Genomic DNA, 19,660 nt, shown 5'->3' on the forward strand with positions numbered 1-19,660 from the left:
GTAAACTAAAAGTACTGAAACCTGATTTTTTTAAAAACTTTTTTCAGTTATTTGTTAGCTATTTCTACCTATACAAGGGATCCAGCTGGTAAAAAATGAAGATACCACGTCAATGCTAAGACTTGTTATTTCAATTTTCTAAATCCCAGTATTACCAGTCAATTTATGTTCTTGAGGTTTGGCCTAATTTCTTTGCGGTATCAGGCCCATTACCTGATATGCCTAACCTGATAACCTATATGCCTTACCTGCTCTTTTGTCATCCACTTTGTGATGTATACAGAGTTCTATACTGGTGGCTCAGTGGTAAAGAAACTGCCTGCAATGCAGAGGGAGCCTGGTTTGATCCCTGGAGAAGGGAATGGCAGCCCATTCCAGTATTCTTGCCTGGAGAATTCCATGGACAGAAGAGCTTGGCTGGCTATAGTCCATGGGATCTCAAAGAGTCAGTTTTGACCAAGTAACTAACACACACCCACACACACACACCATGCAAACATGTCTAACTCGGTTCTGACAAATGAAGTGTTAAATGCTGAGTATACTGCCTCCCTCCGATGGCTTAGCTGCCTAGGAAATAACACCGAGGCTGAATGATTGAAAGAAGCAAGATTCATTTAAGCTTCTTTGTCTCTTGACTCAGATGGAAAGTGTCTCAAAGAAGCCTTACTGAAGTTTCTGGAGGAGCTCTGGAGAAGAAGACTGTCATGTGACCTAATAACTGAAAGTTTGTTGCTGAACCATGAAAGACACCAGGATTCTTGGCCTCTGGAGGAGAAGAATTCAGCCCAGGGCCAGAGATGAGGCTTGATGGCTCAGAGCTTTTGTGTAATAAAGTTTTATTAAAGTATAAAAGAGATAGAGAGAGCTTCTGACATAGACATCAGAAGGGGGTAGAAAGAATACCCGCCTGCTAGTCTGCAGCTGTGTTATACAGTTACTATCAGTCTGTTAATGAGAGAAAGGAATGTCTCAAAACTCAGAGAATGGCACTCGGCTCCTCACCCACAAGATGCATTTTGAGATAATCTTGGCACCAGGGGAGTCATCCTGGGCCATATTATGATAGATTTGAATCTTGAAGAAAAGCAGATTACCATACAAATGGTTTTGTTTACATGGATTAAGAGAACATGTATGAGTATAACATACTGGTTTGTCAAGCCAGTTCTGAGCCTTTAGGAGAACTGACTTGAAGACAGAGTCTGGGGTAGATGCATAGCATATAACATAGCTTAAGACAAATATTTCCATGAGAAAAATGTATTGGTTAGCTCAAAATTTGAGAAAAGTTCAGTTCAAGTGGAACCAGGTGTCATTATGGCAACACAGTATTTTAAGAAAAACCTCTTTTTAAATTTGTATAGAGAAGGGGGAAAAGTATATCACTAGTTTGTTTCCTTCTGCCACTTAAGAGAGAGATAAAAAAATGTCTGATGCTTGCAGCCTATTTCCTCCATTTGGAGACCCGGGGCCTTCCTGCCTGTTCAGTTCAGTCATTGAGTCATGTCTGACTCTTTGCGACCGCATGAATTGCAGCACGCCAGGCCTCCCTGTCCATCACCAACTCCCGGAGTTCTTACCCTCTCATAACTAGCCATAAATCTTTAACATATCAACAAGGTCTCTGTTGTATTTTTCAATCTATGTAGTTTGTCAACTCAATTACCTGCCCCCCATCCCAAAAGATGGCTAGTTTCCATGGAAAACTTTGTTAGAGTAATTAGGTAAAAGAAAACATGGTGGCTGAACCTATTCTCTGGCACCTGATCAAAGTGGGTGGGTGCCACAAGGCTGGTGCACCATGGTGTGGTGGGTAGAGATGGCAAAACTGAAGCAGCTGTCTTATTCTATATTTGTATAGCACTCCACATTCTGTAAAGCACTTCAGAAAATATGTAATTCATTTATTTTTACTAAACAAGTACTTTCATATCCTCTAAGGACATCCTGGAATAGGATTAAAATTTTGACTTTTAAAAGTATGTTTTATATTATCCTTTCTCTACTTTGGATTTCTATTCCACTGGTTCACGTATAATTCCCTCTTAACAAAATTTGTGTCTCAAAGATCTAATACAGTATCTCTTTGATTATTTTCTGAAATGCTTGATAACTCAAATGGGGCAAAACTCTGAATTCCTACGAAATACATGAAGATCATAAAACAAAATTCCCTGATAATTATACACATAGAAAAACCCCCTCTTGAGTTCAACTGAAAATCATAAATAATTCATCCAGTTTACACAGAAAGAAATGTAACTATATTCTGGCCAACCTGGGCTTTACTTGCCTAGTAAATTATTTAGATTTTTTTTTACCTTGCCAAAGCATGATTGATATTAGTACCCTGACCAGGGATAAAACCCAAGGCCCCTGCAATGGAAGTTCGGAATCTTAACCACTGGACTGGTTAAGGAACCAGGGAAGCCCCTAGATCATTGTTTTAAACGCTGTCATAGCTTTTAGGGCTCATTGTAACAGAGTGTAGTTTGTTGTTGTTCACTGTAGAAAGAAAGGAAATCACATTTAAGAAAATTTCCCTATGTGAAGAAACAAAACATTAGCACCCAACACAATAATACTAAAAATTTCACACAAGGTTCTTAATCTGAATTTATTTACTTTTATTTAATGTTAAGCTACCTGGTGGGGAATGCTGAGTACCATTTAATATTATATATAGAACTATTGGTTATATCTGCCTCTGGCATTTCTGGAAATTTTAAGATGTTGAATACACCTTTATTAATACGCCTAATGGAAACACCCACACAAATTCTTTTTGTGGTACCTTGTTTATGACTATCTGTCTTTAATCAGAGGTACATAAAATATTTTTCCAGAAATACGTTGCTTCATTTTGCATTCTATTTTGAGCTCCAGTCTTTACAGAACATTGAAGCCAAAGGGAAGGTCTAAACTGATATTCCAAGAACTTGTGGGGAAACTGCTCTGCTTCTGAAGAACCTTTTGCTTTGTCTAACAGGTCTCCTCCTTAATGAACACACACGCATTATGAGTGATTTTGCATAGTAACTAGACCTATTGTCATACTTCTTTATCTGCTGGTATGACTCATTAAGAAATCATACTTGATTTTGTGAGGTTATTTGTGATTCATTCTTTTATTTACTCCCACCTGCAGGAGATAGTGAAGAGCAGGGAAGCCTGGCCTGCTGTAGATCATGGGGCTACAGAGAGACGGACACGACTTAGTAACTGAACAACAACCCTTCTGGAAACACTTAAGGCACTTTTGTGAGAAGAAATCAATAGACTGAAGTCACATAACAGGTTGAGAACAGAGTCAATGTTGTATAGTTCAGACTCTGACTTTTCTGCTTAGGTTCTACACTGCCTTCTATGCCTAATAAGACTCACTTATGAGATTTGCTAATCTCAAGGAAGAGCTTCCCAGGTGGCTCAGTGGTAAAGAATTTGCCTGCCAATGCAGGAGACACAGGTTCAATCCCTTGGTCTGGAAGATCCCTTGGAGAAGGAAATAACAACCCACTGCAGTATTCTTGCCTAGGAAATCCTATGGAGAAAGGAGCCTGGTGGGCTATAGTCCATGGGGTTGCAAAAGAGTTGGACGTGACTTAGCAACTAAACAACAATCTGGAAGAATCTTTGCTACCAACTAAAGTAAATGTAAAATAAACACATTTTAAAAGTAAGTAAATGCATATAGCATTTAGAATAGTGCTTGGCACATGGTGTTACACAGACTCAATTAAATTTTTTAAAATATATAAATATTAGCATGGTATAACACAGGTTGTGTTATATACCATTAAACATACCAGGTTGGTATCCCTTCCTGTTGAATTAGAAAGCTTCTTTTGTCTCCCTGCAATTCAAAAAGAAAAATAAAATAAAAAACCAAAAGAGGTAAAGAACAGCGCAAAATAAAATTCTTCCTCAATTCCTTGTAAGTTAGGGTCATTTAAGAATACGGATTCTAGAATCAGATTGCTAGGTTGAAATTCAGTCCCCACACAAACTCACCCACGTGTACACCATCTACAGCATTATTATTAGTTTGGGCTTCTTTATTTGCTATGTCCATCATGACACAGAAACCTCTGTTTGTGAGAATTCGTGCTGTCCATTTTGTTCTTTGGTTCTTCACTTCCCATTCCAGAAGAGCCTATGGCATAGCCAAGAGGAGGGCACAGGACCTAGCCCAGCACCTTAAAAACCTGGGAATCTTTTTTCTGGGGACATCCTGTATGTAATGCCACACTCCCAGCTGTCCTGTCACCTAGACAGCTGGGATCTCCTCTGGCCTAGTTCACTTTGAATGTGGTAAATCAAAAGATTTATCCTTGCTTTTTTCCCTGAAGCTCCAGCTACCTCAAGAAAGGTGGTGGAAACTGGAGGTGGGGGGCGGGGGGGCATTGAAAGAGCCTTGGTGATGCAGAAGTGGAGTTGGAGTCACAGAGGAGTCTCTCAGCATCCTGAGAAGGTTCCAGGCTCCAGAAGTCCTCACCACAAAACACCAAGAGCACTTTTGCTCAGACAAAGCTTTCTCTTGTGGCAGCAATAAGGACTGCTCTGTCCAGCTTAGTTTCTATAGCTACACTGTGGCTGCTGCTGTGGAAAAAGGAATTAGACAAGATGACTGAGGGGGAAAAAGGAAAGAGAGAGAGGAGTGACCTGGTTTCGACCCCAGCTAGACCAGAATTCGTCATATCCTTCTCTCTGACGTGTTTAAGTGTTTGCTAATGATCTTAAGTGAATTCTTACAGAAATAGAAAGTAATTGTTTTCAAAATATCACCTCTCTGATCATAGTCAACCACGTTTTTCAAATGCATTATTGTTGGGTAGGGATTCAGTTCAAGCCTCTGTTTATGATCGCGACAGTCAGCACAGACATAAGAATTTCCTTTGGGGATGTTGGGTTTTCATTTAGACTGGGGTGTGGATGACTGGCATAATGTGATATGACTGTGGAAAACAGGACCAAACAAACTAATTCAATGCACATATGTTGATCTATGAAATTATTTCAACCTCCTTTTCAACACCCTGAATGTTAGAAGAATTCCTCCTATGATGGACCCAAGTAGAATGAATAAGTCCCAGCAATATTACCTCCTCACCACAAGCCTTTGTTGTGGTGAGCATGCCTCTTTAAGACTAGAGGAAATCTGAATTTATCCATTTGGCTTTCCAGTGGAAAGATGAGTTATTCCCCATGACATTACTGTCCATGGTTTATAGTAGAATATTGTGGGAAAAACCACCTGAAACTAACTAAAAATCTATCAGCCACTGTAAATGAACCTCAAATGTGTGGCACAGAGCAGCAGAGAGAAGACGGAACTCACCTCGGTGCCTTCTAAGGCAGCAGAATAGGTAGAAACAGGTAATAAGCAGAGGTAAAGCCCCCAAAGGAAGCAAACTATAAAGGATCCATTGTCGGTCTACCATCTCTTCCTTGGAGAGCGGTCTTGAGGCATTCTTTGTATCTGAAATGTTCGTTAATACTCAAGATGGTTAGAAAATATGAGACAAATGAAGTAACACCCTCTGAACTGTCAGAACTTGAATGGAGTTCTAGCTGATGCCTCTATTTCTCTTTTAAGAGGTTTCTCCCAAGAACCCCAGGACTTAGTCCTCTCCCCAACCTCTTGCTTTAATGCTGAGTGTATGTGAGTGGCTATAATTTATCTTTCAATTCTGCTAGGGCTAATCGCCTGTAAAACACTATCCATAACAGCTCTCAGAAAGTATTTCACCATGCCCTTTCATTTACAATGTCTTGTTCAATTTTCAAAATGATCACTTAAGAAAAGTAAACAGAAAACAACAAACAGAGGAGAAGAAAAGTAAGGAGTATATATATTTTTTAATCCAGTCACTTGTTCTGAGAAGAGTAATTGTCCCAAGACTTGCCAGAAATCCAACAGCTAGTAAATGGCAGTTACTGGGACTCAAGCCAACATGTTTTTGAAACAAAATTGAAGTTCCTTTAATGCTTTGAGTTGTCTCATTAACCCTGATATTTACAAATACTTTTATTAACTTCAAATATCTTTGGTATCTCCAGATATGCTTCTATGGGCATACAACTGGTTCCCATTATTATTGATCAATGTTAATGTGCGTTATGGAGAAGGAAATGGCAACCCACTCCGTACTCTTGTCTGGAGAATCCCATGGGCAGAGGAGCCTGGTGGGCTACAATCCATGGGGTTGCAAAGAGTTGGACACAACTGAGCGACTAACACACACAGACACACACAATGTGCATTAAGGCCCTGTTTTTCCATGATAGGTTGTAACTTACTAGTGGGTCGTGCGACAACTTAACAGATAACAAATGAAGCCAAAAAATGAAAGATAACAAAATAGAAAATATCAGAATTCATCATAAATCTTTTAACTTTGTACTTGTGCTCAATTTTGTTTGTTCAGGAAGGCTTTATTTTTAGATATATTAACCTAGTTATACATTCCTCCCTCATATGCTTGGTTTTGGGGTAGATGTGGTCAGGAGCTACTGGATCTGGGCATGAAGTAGTTTGGTAATTGAGTGGTAACAAATACTGTCTTGTTCATGTGGCAGCTGCTATTTAGTTTGGGCGAGCAGCCAGCTTATTACAAACAGGGACAAATTTAGCTGTCTGGGGGAGGGGAATGGATAGGAGCACAGGACTATTTCCCACAACAGATAACTTAGTACAAACAAATCCACTCAATGAAGAAGATGGAACCTGTATTACTTTCCAACCACATAACAATCTATTTCCTTGATTTTATTTGGCAAGTTTGATACTTACTTATAAGAGGATGCTCTGAATTATTTTGAGTCCGTTCTGAAACAGAAAAACAAGATAAAGAAATGAAATTGGTTGTGAAAACAACGAATGTTCTACTCAGTTTTGTCCAAAATCAGAGGTAGTCTCTGGGAAGACATCTGTATTTACATACTAACAGAGAATTCAATAATTCAGCTGAAAGGCAGTTTGGAAAATGTGTAGATCATCACTTCAAGTTCATGGACAAAAGTCCCTGGGTTTATTTTGAGTCTTAAAGAAAGACTATAAAACACTGCTACACTTAAAACGGAAAACCAAAATGTGTATAGTACGTGGAACTCTGCTCAATGTTATGTGGCAGCCTGGATGGGAGGGGAGTTTGAGGGAGAGTGGATACGTGTATATGTATAGCTGAGTCCCTTTGCTGTTCACCTGAAACTATCACAATATTGTTAATCAGCTATACCCCAATACAAAATAAAACTTTTTTTTTTTAAAGAGAGACTGTATAAATACAACCGAACCTTTCTCTGTCTGCTTTGACTCCCTCTTTCCACCTCCATAAGTATAAGGAACCAATTCAGCCTATAGGACTTCTTTTGGCACTTGGAATAACAAGATATACATTCAGCAGGTGCTCCAGGGGAGTATAGAATGAATGCTATGAGGAAAGAAGGCTTTTGATGATGTGGTGGGAACTAATTCTGAAGAAAAGATAGTGCTTCTCACCTTCTGCCCACTCCTGCACCCCCACTCTCCTGCTAAAATCATCACCATCTGCCTTTGTGAAGCTCCTAATCAGGGAGTGATTGACCAAAGGCAGATTGGAGAGAACAGAGTTGCAGGCCAGTGTATGTTTCAGAGACTGTTCTGTTGACTTTCCTCCCGAGACTTTGCAAACTGCTTTTCTTTCTTCTGGGAGATAATCGCTTTCCTGGATAACAATTGGATAAGCATCCAAACCTGGACTCTGTCACAATCCTGCTTTCACAAGGGCTAATCGACCCAGGGATCGAACTGGGTCTCCTGCATTTTAGGCAGACTCTACCATCTGAGCCACCAGGCAACTCACTGATTTTTAACTTGAACATAAAAAGCAAAGCAGAGTCAGGCACAAAAACAGGAAAAGTTCCAATACTCCATAAGAAAGATACTTCAAGGGAAAAAATGAAAGATTTTATATCATAGCTCCAAAATTTATTTACCGAAAACATGGTCCTGAAATATAATTTCAGAGTATATTTTTCTCCTTACATCATGCTCAGTTCATTGAGTACTCCCTGATACAGAAAGAAAATAATTTTTCTTTGACACTCTTCTTGCTATGTTTGTCTTAATCACTTCACAAAAGGAAAATCCACACCCAATTCAAAGACAATTTCTAAATGAGTCATTTGACTATTGTAAAGGAAGCAAGGATGATCCAAAGAAATATGACATAGTTCCTGCTTGCCAGTGTATCATAACCCCTCATGGGATAAAAGACATTTCCCTACATATCTATGGTACAAGGAAATCTGTGATAAATGAGAGGCAAAGACCTTAAATAACACAAAAATTACTAGGAAAGAGAAGTCACTTTCTCTAGGATAAACATAGACAACTTCATATAGAATTAGAAAATGAGTCGGGCTTGACAGGAGGGGTAGAATTTTGATAGGTGGAGGCAGATTGGTGTCAGCCCAATAGTGTAAGCACTGAGAACGCTCTGCAGGGGACTCAACTAAAGAATGGCATTATGAAAGAAGCCTAAGTATGTCAGGAAGATTTTTGGCTGAAATGAACCAAAAGAGGGGATAATTAAAAGACAAGTAGTTCATACAACTAATTGGAATCTTTAGAAGGAAGATAGTGAAGGTCTGAGCTGATCATGAAGCTCCAGGAGGGAACCAATTACAGAGTGGAAGGCTGTTGACAGACAAGAGTAGAAAGTCAAAGCACAGTCTTGGAGAATTTCTACTGGGCTCAGGAGCACGAATCATCAATGTGATAAAAAGGGAATGATAAGAAGGTGAGAGAGTAGGAAATTAGAATAGAAATCTTGAGAAGGAACTCAAAATGCCCTTCATGTCTCCTACACTGCTCGTAGATGTCCCCTCTCACTACTTCACCATTCACACTATTCTCCAGTCATCCCCTCGGGACATAAAGTTTAGGAGGGAATGCTGCCTCCCTTCCCTCTGAAGTTAGGGCCTCAAGGGAGACAATGTAGATCTTAATTTCAGCTCTGACTTAATCTCTATCCTTCTCAAACTATTCCCAAAAATTGAAGAGGAAGAAAAGCTTCTGGACTTATTTTACCAGGCTAGTAATATCCTGATAGAAAATCACAAAAACTACAAGAAAAGAGTATTTTAGGGCAATATTCCTGATGGACATACATGTAAAAATCATGGTGAATGATCCTGGTGCAAAGAAAACAAAGATATCATAAAAAAAGAGAAAACTACAGGCAAACATTAATGATAAACATAGATGGAAAAATCCTCACAAAAATAATAGCAAACAGAAACCAATAATACACTAAAAGGATCATATACCATGACCAAGTGGGATTTATCCCACGGATGCAAGGATGGTTCAATATCTGCAAATCAGTCACTATGATATACCAGATTAACAAATTGAAGAATAAAAACCATATGCTCATTTCAATAGGTACCGGGAAAGCTTTTATAAAATTCAGTGTTCACTCATGATAAAAACTGTCTGCAAAGTGGGTACAGAGGAAATACACCTCAACACAATAAAGGCTATATATGACAAGCCCACAGCTAACATTGTAATCAATTTGAGGAAAGCTAAAAACATTTCCTCTAAGATCAGACACAAGACAAGGATGCCGATTCTCACCAATTTTATCTAATGCACTACTGGAAGTCCTAACCATAGCAATCAGACAGGAACAGAAATAAAAGGAATTCAGATTGGAAAGGAAGAAGTAAAACTGTCACTGTCTGTGTTCATAATACAAATTTGTTGAATTCATTTATTGGATCTAGTATAATGGTTTGTGCAGATTTTTAAGGATTTTCTAATATTTAAAATCCTGTCATCTGTGAAAAGAGATAGTTTCACTTCTTCCTTTCCAAGTTATTAATAGATGTCTTTTATTTTTCTTACCTACTTGCTCTGGCTAGAACCTCCAGTTCAATACTGAATAGAAATGGCAAAAGTAGACATCTTTGTCTTGTTCCTGTTCTTGAGGGGAAAGCTTTCAATTTTTTATCATTGAGTATGATATTGGGCTCCTTTGTCCTTGAGATTCTCCAGGCAAGAATATTGGAGTGGGTTGCCATTTGCTTCTCCAGGGGAACCTCCCGACCCAAGAATTGAACCCAGGTCTCCTATATTGCAAGCAGATGCTTTACCAACTGAGTTATGTGGGAAGCCCAATGATATTAGCTGTGGAATTTTCATAGACCAACTATGTTTTACTGTCTTCTGCTTTTCTCTATTTGTTTTTCATGTTTTATTCAACACAGTTTGGCCCAACATAACCTGTCCTTTCTCTGTTGTTGAGCCTATTGAGGGCCTCTGAGGAGGGATTGGGAGGCAGCGAAACCCATGACTATTCTCAAAACTCATCAAGGAGTCAGATTGTTTGTGTGCTGATTGCCCTCTGTGCAAGCTGTGAACTATTAACAAGGGTGTAATTGTCTGAGCAACACAAACATAAGGTCAAGGATTTATTATCAAAAAGTCAAGAACTGATAAATATAAGAAAAAAATTTAAAGGGCAAAAAGTAAAAAGCTGTCTACTATTAAATTTGATATTCACTGCAATTTTTCTCATGATTCTGTGATAAAATTTTAGACTTATCAAATAAATGTTATGTCCCCTAGAGGCAAGACCAAAAATTTTATTATATATTTTTCTCTACTCTTCACTGTCTCATTCCAAAACACACAGACACGTATGTGACCACACATCACAATTTATGATTTAACATGAGTTCAATGTCTAACATAACCACTTGAGAATCTGAGCCCTCTTTTTCTTAAAACATGACCAAAAAAAAAATTAGATAGTCTTGATATCTAGAACTCACCTGTCACATTAATGGTAACTGAGTGGCTTTCAATGAATCCAGATGAAGAGTTCACAAAACAGCGGTATGACCCACTGTCACTAGCAAGCACTTGATTAAAATGCAAAATAAAAACTGAAATAAGCTTCCTTTCTTCCCAACCCATAGACCCCTGAAGTCTGTCACCAAGATGTAAACAATTGTTTCCTTCAAGCTTGCACCAGGTCACAGCAGGTCTATTAGCACAATATTTCATAGGGCATTCCAGTTCAAATGGGTCCCCTGATGATACAACATACATGGAATATTTCTTAATGTAAAGTCTTATATCACATGACTTGTCTCCTGGAAGAAAAAAGCAAAATTAAAATCAATTCTGTTTTGGAAGGACTAAATATTTGCCACCTCAACAGTTTCTGTGAAAGATTTATTACACATGATTTTATAATTTTCTCAGATAACATTTTACAGTATATTAACCCTTACTAGCAGAGTGTCTGCTGTGACACATAGTAGATACATAATAAATATTTGTTAAAAAAAATTAAGCAATTTTCTCAATTGTTCAATGATTTCCTCAATTTCTAAAATGTTAACAGTTTATTATTATAAAATTATATTTTATTCTAATTAGGTTTATTTTATTATCATGTAGCTACTCCAATGTGAGAGTCACTCAGTAATGGAAATCTCCATGGAATTCTCTAGGCCAGAATACTGGAGTGGGTACCCTTTTCCTTCTCCAGGGGATCTTCCCAACCCAGGGATTGAACCCAGGTCTCCTGCATTGCAGGCATATTCTTTACCAGCTGAGCCACAAGGGAAGCTATTCCAATAGTAGCAAATAATAATAACTTCTTGTTACTTATATTCCAGAGGCTGTTTAAAACATACTACATATTTTAGTCATTTAATCCTCACAACAAAATAATATATTGTATTATTATGAATCTTGTTTTCTGCATAAGGAAACTGAGGTAATAAAGACCTTACCTAAAGTTATATTCTAATAATTAAAATAATCAAGATTTAAACTCATACTAGAGTCCATTACTCTATAATTCATTATCCACTACTCTGCTGTTGTTTCTTGAGTAGTAATTAGTAATTTTCTATTACTAACTCAGGTATAGTTCAATAACTGGGGGAGAAGAAATTTTTATAGACAAATATTTCCCTATGATAGTTGGCATTACATTTTTTAAAACTTGTGTTTCAATGGCTTTAATGACACATTCCTTGAAAATTTTCCATTCCTTTATCTTGTATTGCATGTACAAGATAGATGCAGTACAAGATAAATTTCTGAAGAGAGGATGTTTTGAAATAATTGAATTTTTTATGTTTTCCTAAGTGGGAGGAAGAGCAGTTGTCCACCTCTTCTGGAATTTCTGCCTACTGACCTGACATAGAAGAAATATATTTTCTTTTGTTTTGGTGGGAAGAGCAAATTTTTCTGGAAACAGATTTTTCTATTATCTTCTTTGAGCCTTCTGTTAGTAATAGTCAGTTGCACATAAAATCTGAAGCTAAGAAAAAATGTTTTAATTCTCTATGTTATTGAATAAGTTCTGTTACCCTTAACTATCAGGAAAGGTTATACCTGGTTACCTCAGCATCTGAAATATAATTTATAGCCAAGATATGTGAAAAAGAAATTCTCTCCAAGCAAACAAAATAAATATTACAAGATTCAAAATTTATCTTATTTTTATTCACAATTCTTACAATTCCATTATTATTTCCTATTTAACCCAGAGCATAATTATGTTATATAATACAGATTAATAACTTATTTATAATGATAACATTGAATCAACAATAAAATTTTATGTTTAATATTAATACCATCCAATTTTAGAAACAAAGAAGTGTTCAGTCTGTTTTACAAAGAATTTCATCAGAAATGGTTACTTCAAAAAATGTTTTGGCTTCCAAAGGGGCAAATTCAATTGTTTAGAATGTACATTTATGTGGAAGTATCCATCTATTACAGAGAAGGCAATGGCACCCCACCCCAGTACTCCTGCCTGGAAAAATCCCATGGATGGAGGAGCCTGGAAGGCTGCAGTCCATGGGATCGCTGAGGGTTGGACACGACTGAGCAACTTCACTTTCACTTTTCACTTTCATGCACTGGAGAAGGAAATGGCAACCCACTCCAGTGTTCTTGCCTGGAGAATCCCAGGGACGGGGAGCCTGGTGGGCTGCCATCTATGGGGTCACACAGAGTCGGACACGACTGAAGTGATTTAGCAGCAGCAGCAGCAGCAGCATCCATCTATTAATTGCTGGAGAATATCATGTTTTTTGACAGTGTGGATCACAACAAACTGGAAAATCCTCAAAAAGATGGGAATACCAGACCACCTTGCCTGTCTCAGACATGCAGATGATACTACTATAATGCAGAAAGTGAAGAGGCACTAAAAAGCCTCTTGATAAGGGTGAAAAAGGAGAGGGGAAAAGTTGGCTTAAAACTCATCATTAAAAAACCTAAGATCATGGCATCTGGTCCCACCACTTTGTAGCAAGTAGATGGGGAAAAAATAGAAGTAGTGACAGATTTTATTTTCTTGGGCTCCAAAATCACTGCTGATGGCAACTTTCCGCCATGAAATTAAGACACTTGCTCCTAGGAAGGAAAGCTATGACAAGCCTAGACAGCATATTAAAAAGCAGAGACATCACTGTGCCAACAAAAGTTCATATAGTCAAAGCTATGATTTTTCCAGTAGTCATGTATGGATGTGAGAGTTGGATCATAAAGAAGGCTGAGCACTGAAGAATTGATGCTTTCAAATTGTGCTGGAGAAGGCCCTTGGACTGCAAGGAGATCAAACCCATCAATCCTAAAGGAAATCAACCCTGAATATTCATTGAAAGGACTGATGCTGAAGCTGAAGCGCCAATACTTTGGCCATCTGATCTGAAGAGCTGACTCACTGAAAAAGATCCTGGGCCTGGCAAAGATTGAAGGCAAAAGGAAAAGAGGCCAGCAGAGGATGAGATGGTTAGATAGCATCACAGACTCAATGGACATGAATTTGAGCAAACTCTGGGAGGCAGTGAAGGACAGGGAAGCCTGGCATGCTGCAGTCCATGGAGTGGCAAAGAGTCGAAAACGACTTAGCTACTGAACAACAACATGGTGCTTTTAAAGACTTATGCATAAAAGGAGCATGAGAAATTGCACCAGTTCATGACAACTGCTTAATCTTTTTGTCAGTTACCTCATGAGTGCATATAAATCATGAAATATTCTACTATGGGCCCAACACTGTATGGTGGTGAAACAAAATAACTAAAAGAGGCCAAGGTGCCTAGGCGCTATGTAGCGATTCATATCTTTTATCTTATTTTTTTTCCAGTAAAGTCGTAAGAGTGTTTTCTCTCTGAGTTCTTTTCCTACACCCTTATAGTTCTTTTTTGGCTCTGTCTTTCCCCATTTTGTACAGTTCCTCAGCTTGTGGCTCAGCTGGTAAAGAATATGCCTGCAGTGCAGGAGACCTGGTTTCGATCCTGGGTTGGGAGGAAGATTCCCTGGAAAAGGGAACAGCTACCCACTCCAGTATTCTGGCCCTTGTGAACTCCATGAACTGTATGGTCCATGGGGTTGCAAAGAGTCGGACACGACTAAGTGACTTTTGCTTCAGGAACATATTCCACCCATCCTCTTTATTAATTTCCTTCAGTGATTGCAAATTATTAGGTTCACAGACTTTAATAGATTCATAGTATCATAGCTTACAGTTATATAAGTATAACTGAGATTATAATCAAAACTCTTTTTTAAAGATAAAGAAGGTTGAGGACTAGCCAGGCGTTGAGCTGGGGGGCAAACAATGGTCCTGCATTCCATGTATCACTTTACCTAGCATAATGTTCCACTTTATTTCCATATTCTGGACAGCATAAATATTCTCATTTTTAGCTATTTCCTATCATTTAATAAATCTCTCACTGTAATTTATGCTTACATCTCAAAAACACTGTTCAAAGTTAATTGTAAACTGTTCGGATTTTCAAGAATCAGATTGAGACAAGTGGCCTCCACAGAACATTTAGAAAACCTTGAATATTTAGATATTTACAATTGCTCTGAGACCATAGACAGTTCAGTTCAGTTCAGTCACTCAGTCGTGTCCGACTTTTTGTGATCCCATGAATCACAGCACACCAGGCCTCCCTGTTCATCACCAACTCCCGGAGTTCACTCAGATTCACGTCCATCGAGTCAGTGGTGCCATCCAGCCATCTCATCCTCTGTCGTCCCCTCCTCCTCCTGCCCCCAATCCCTCCCAGCATCAGAGTCTTTTCCAATGAGTCAACTCTTCGCATGACGTGGCCAAAGTACTGGAGTTTCAGCTTTAGCATCATTCCTTCCAAAGAAATCCCAGGGTTGATCTCCTTCAGAATGGACTGGTTGGATCTCCTTGCAGTCCAAGGGACTCTCAAGAGTCTTCTCCAACACCACAGTTCAAAAGCATCAATTCTTCGGCGCTCAGCCTTCTTCATAGTCCAACTCTCACATCCATATATGACTACTGGAAAAACCATAGCCTTGACTAGACAGACTTTAGTCAGAAAAGTAATGTCTCTGCTTTTGAATTGCTATCTCGGTTGCTCATAACTTTTCTTCCAAGGAGTAAGCGTCTTTTAATTTTATGGCTGCAGCCACCATCTGCAGTGATTTTGGAGCCCCCAAAAATAAAATCTGACACGTTTCCACTGTTTCCCCATCTATTTCCCATGAAGTGATGGGACCGGATGCCATGATCTTTGTTTTCTGAATGTTGAGCTTTAAGCCAATTTTTTCACTCTCCACTTTCACTTTCATCAAGAGGCTTTTTAGTTCCTCTTCACTTTCTGCCATAAGGGTGGTGTCATCTGCATATCTGAGGTTATTGATATTTCTACGGGCAATCTTGATTCCAGCTTGTGTTTCTTCCAGTCCAGCATTTCTCATGATGTACTCTGCATATAAGTTAAATAAGCAGGGTGACAATATACAGCCTTGACGTAATCCTTTTCCTCTTTGGAACCAGTCTGTTGTTCCATGTCCAGTTCTAACTGCTGCTTCCTGGCCTGCATACAGATTTCTCAAGAGGCAGGTCAGGTGGTCTGGTATTCCCATCTCTCTCAGAATTTTCCACAGTTTATTGTGATCCACACAATCAAAGGCTTTGGCATAGTCAATAAAGCAGAAATGGATGTTTTTCTGGAACTCTCTTGCTCTTTCCATGATCCAGCGGATGTTGGCAATTTGATCTCTGGTTCCTCTGCCTTTTCTAAAACCAGCTTGAACATCAGGAAGTTCACAGTTCACGTATTGCTGAAGCCTGGCTTGGAGAATTTTGAGCATTACTTTACTAGCATGTGAGATGAGTGCAATTGTACAGTAGTTTGAGCATTCTTTGGCATTGCCTTTCTTTGGGATTGGAATGAAAACTGACCTTTTCCAGTCCTGTGGCCACTGCTGAGTTTTCCAAATTTGTTGGCATATTGAGTGCAGCACTTTCACAGCATCATCTTTCAGGATTTGAAATAGGTCCACTGGGATTCCATCACCTCCACTAGCTTTGTTCGTAGTGATGCTTTCTAAGGCCCACTTGACTTCACATTCCAAGATGTCTGGCTCTAGATGAGTGATCACACCATCGTGATTATCCAGGTCATGGAGATCTTTTTTGTACAGTTGTTCTGTGTATTCTTGCCACCTCTTCTTAATATCTTCTGCTTCTGTTAGGTCCATACCATTTCTGTCCTTTATTGAGCCCATCTTTGCATGAAATGTTCCCTTGGTATCTCTAACTTTCTTGAAGAGATCTCTAGTCTTTCCCATTCTGTTCTTTTCCTCTATTTCTTTGCATTGATCACTGAAGAAGGCTTTCTTATCTCTTCTTGCTATTCTTTGGAACTCTGTATTCAGATGCTTATATCTTTCCTTATCTCCTTTGCTTTTCGTTTCTCTTCTTTTCACAGCTATTTGTAAGGCCTCCCCAGGCAGCCATTTTGCTTTTTTGCATTTCTTTTCCACGGGGATGGTCTTGATCCCTGTCTCCTGTACAGTGTCACGCACCTCATTCCATAGTTCATCAGGCACTCCATCTATCAGATCTAGGCCCTTAAATCTATTTCTCACTTCCACTGTATAATCATAAGGGATTTGATTTAGGTCATACCTGAATGGTCTAGCGGTTTTCCCTACTTTCTTCAATTTAAGTCTGAATTTGGCAATAAGGAGTTGATGATCTGAGCCACTGTCAGTTCCTGGTCTTGTTTCTGTTGACTGTATAGAACTTCTCCATTCCTGGCTGCAAAGAATATAATCAATCTGATTTTGGTCACTTAAATACTTTTGGTTTCCAAAAATTCAGAAAAAATTACGCAAATTCAAAGTCAGGTTATGAGGTTATTGAAAAATTGAGGAAGAAGGGTAAAATCATTCACCAAAAGAAAGTGTTTAAAAACATTATGCCTGGAAGTGGTTGGAACTGCAACAAAAATAGGGAAGAGGTCAAAAGCAGAAAGGTCCAGTGAAACCCATCTTTTAAGAAGTCCGTTCCCCTCCCTGAAGTTAATAAACTACTTCAGCCTTCTAATTTCTGTTTTCATTTTCTTGGGTAAGTCGATCATAGTCTATGAAGCCTGCAACTCTGTGCCAGCATCGTGAAAAACAAAAGTTATAGGTAAAGAGCTTTTTAACTTCAAAGAATGTATCATTTAATTGGTGAGGTAAGATTAGCCATCAAAGACACTTTTCTGGAATAAATTTACTAACTACCACTCTTCAAGTTTAACTGAACTGAAAGGAAGGCTCAGCGGGACCTTGTATGCTAGTTATTAGGGGGTATAGAAATAAATAAGACAAGGTACCTCCCTTGAAGGGGCTTGCCTTCTAATGGGAATTAGGCTTGACAGATGAGAGAATGAAATAACACTATAAAAGGGTGCAGACCTTGCTTGGGTGTGCAGAGGATTAATTTCGACTGTGACTATAGGGGTAAAACTGAATGGAAAGTTTATATTTGAGATGAACCTTAGTGAGTGAGTAGCTTTTTGATAATCAGAGCAGTGAACAGGACAGGGGAAGTATTTTAAGTCTGAGGAAGTTGAAGGGAAAAAAGTACACTATCCAGGTATCTCATGGCAGATTCAGGGAACTGATACACTCTTGGATCATGGTTTTCTGAAAAGACTGATATGTAGATCACTAGTTGTTTCAGAGTAAATGGAATAAGCACTGGGGTATGGGGAGAGAAGTTTAAATGTTGTTTATCTATCATGAGAAAACACAGAGCCTGATTCTTTTGGAGTATTTATAAAGTTCATATAAATAGCTAAAAATGAGAATATTCAATTAAACCTGGTTGTTCAAATGCTAACAGACTGTGTGATATTGATAGCCACCCAGCCTCACTGGCCCTCAATTCTTTAAAAAATAAGATGAAAGGGGACTTCTCTGATGCAGTGGTTAAAGAGTCCATGCTTCCACTTCAGAGGGCAGGGGTTCGATCCCTGGTCAGGGAACTAGGACCCCAAATGCCACATACTATGGCAAAAATAAATAAATAAAGCAGATGAAAAGATTTTACAACAACAACAAAAAATAGGAAGTCAACCTCTCCTACACACATATATTCAACTTCACTTCTCTCAGTGTGTTACTGATGTTAAGTCTCTAAGACATCTAGGTCTCTCATTCTATTACAATGTTACCTTTCCATTTGGGCCTCCCAGATGGCTTGGTGGTAAAGAATCTACCTAGCAAGCTGCAGACAAGATTTTGATTCCTGGGTCAGGAAAATCCCCTTGAGAAGGAAATGGCAACCCAGTATTCTTGCCTGGGAAATCCCATGGACTGAGGAGCCTGGAGGGCTACAGTCCATGGGGTTGCAAAGAGCCAGACACAACTTGGCAACTAAACAGCAACAATAATCACCCTTCCATTTAGCTACTGGGCTATCACCCAATGCTAGTAGCACTGTTGAACATCCTGACTAGTTCCAGGATTCCATGACTGCGGGCTTGGGAGGAGTGCATAAAGTGGATTACGAGTGGAGATGAGCTAGCTGTTAGCCCAAACCATATCAATGACCTGCAATGGGATAATAGAAACATCACTCTGGTTCTTGTATGTTATCAGAAGGATGAAGATCATTGGCTGTCACACTGAGTAGCATAGGAATTTTTCTTGAGTGGAGGAAAGAACGGATGGAGACTTGTGAACAGGCATTAAAAGTCATCAAGGGTATTCTCTCTAGAAAGAAGATGTTAACACTGTCTACCTGCCTGAAACTAAAATGGATGTTTGCAGTCAGGAATAATGCACTGAGGTAAATGATACAATTCTAATTTTCCATCTGACAAGCATGTTGACATTTTCTTGCTGCTTTTCCCGAACTATTAATATGCACAACCATTTTATGGGCTTCCCTGGTGGCTCAGACGGTAAAGAATCTGCCGGCAATGTGGGACACCTGGTTCTATCCCTGGGTTGGGAAGATCTCCTGGAGAAGGGCATGGCAACCCACCCCAGGATTCTTGCCTGGAGACTCACCATGGACAGAAAAGCCTGGTGGGCTACAGTCCATGGGGTCACAAAGAGTTGGATACGACTGAGCAACTAAGCATAACACAGCACATAATCATTTTATGACACTCAGGATATCCAAAGCTCTTCCCAAGGGGTTTGTCTTGCCAAACATCTTCTGGAAAAGAATGCCGATCACAGTTGCTTTTGGCTGGATTTATCAGTCAATATTAGTTATTGTTGTTTCTGCTGTTTCCTCAAATATTTATATCTAATGGGTGGGACATTTTCAATGCTAAAAATAATTAAAATAAATGC

The 19,660-nt window shown here is 39.0% G+C and overlaps 1 protein-coding gene across 2 annotated transcripts in view; it reads right to left on the reverse strand.

The window, feature by feature from the left end:
* The window catches only part of BTLA (B and T lymphocyte associated), a 34,462-nt gene that overhangs the window by 2,938 nt on the left and 11,864 nt on the right, over positions 1 to 19,660 (reverse strand). The window contains exons 2-4 of one of the 2 annotated variants that reach the window (XM_005674919.3): positions 10,828 to 11,151; positions 5,342 to 5,482; positions 3,810 to 3,856 (exon numbers count right to left, since the gene is read on the reverse strand). In XM_005674919.3, the coding sequence (XP_005674976.1) occupies positions 3,810 to 3,856; positions 5,342 to 5,482; positions 10,828 to 11,151 (512 nt within the window). The remainder of the gene's footprint in view (positions 1 to 3,809; positions 3,857 to 5,341; positions 5,483 to 10,827; positions 11,152 to 19,660) is intronic. The other variant, XM_005674920.3, reaches the window with a different exon arrangement.

This window comes from Capra hircus, chromosome 1 (assembly GCF_001704415.2).
Source record: "Capra hircus breed San Clemente chromosome 1, ASM170441v1, whole genome shotgun sequence".
Classification (NCBI taxonomy): domain Eukaryota; kingdom Metazoa; phylum Chordata; class Mammalia; order Artiodactyla; family Bovidae; genus Capra; species Capra hircus.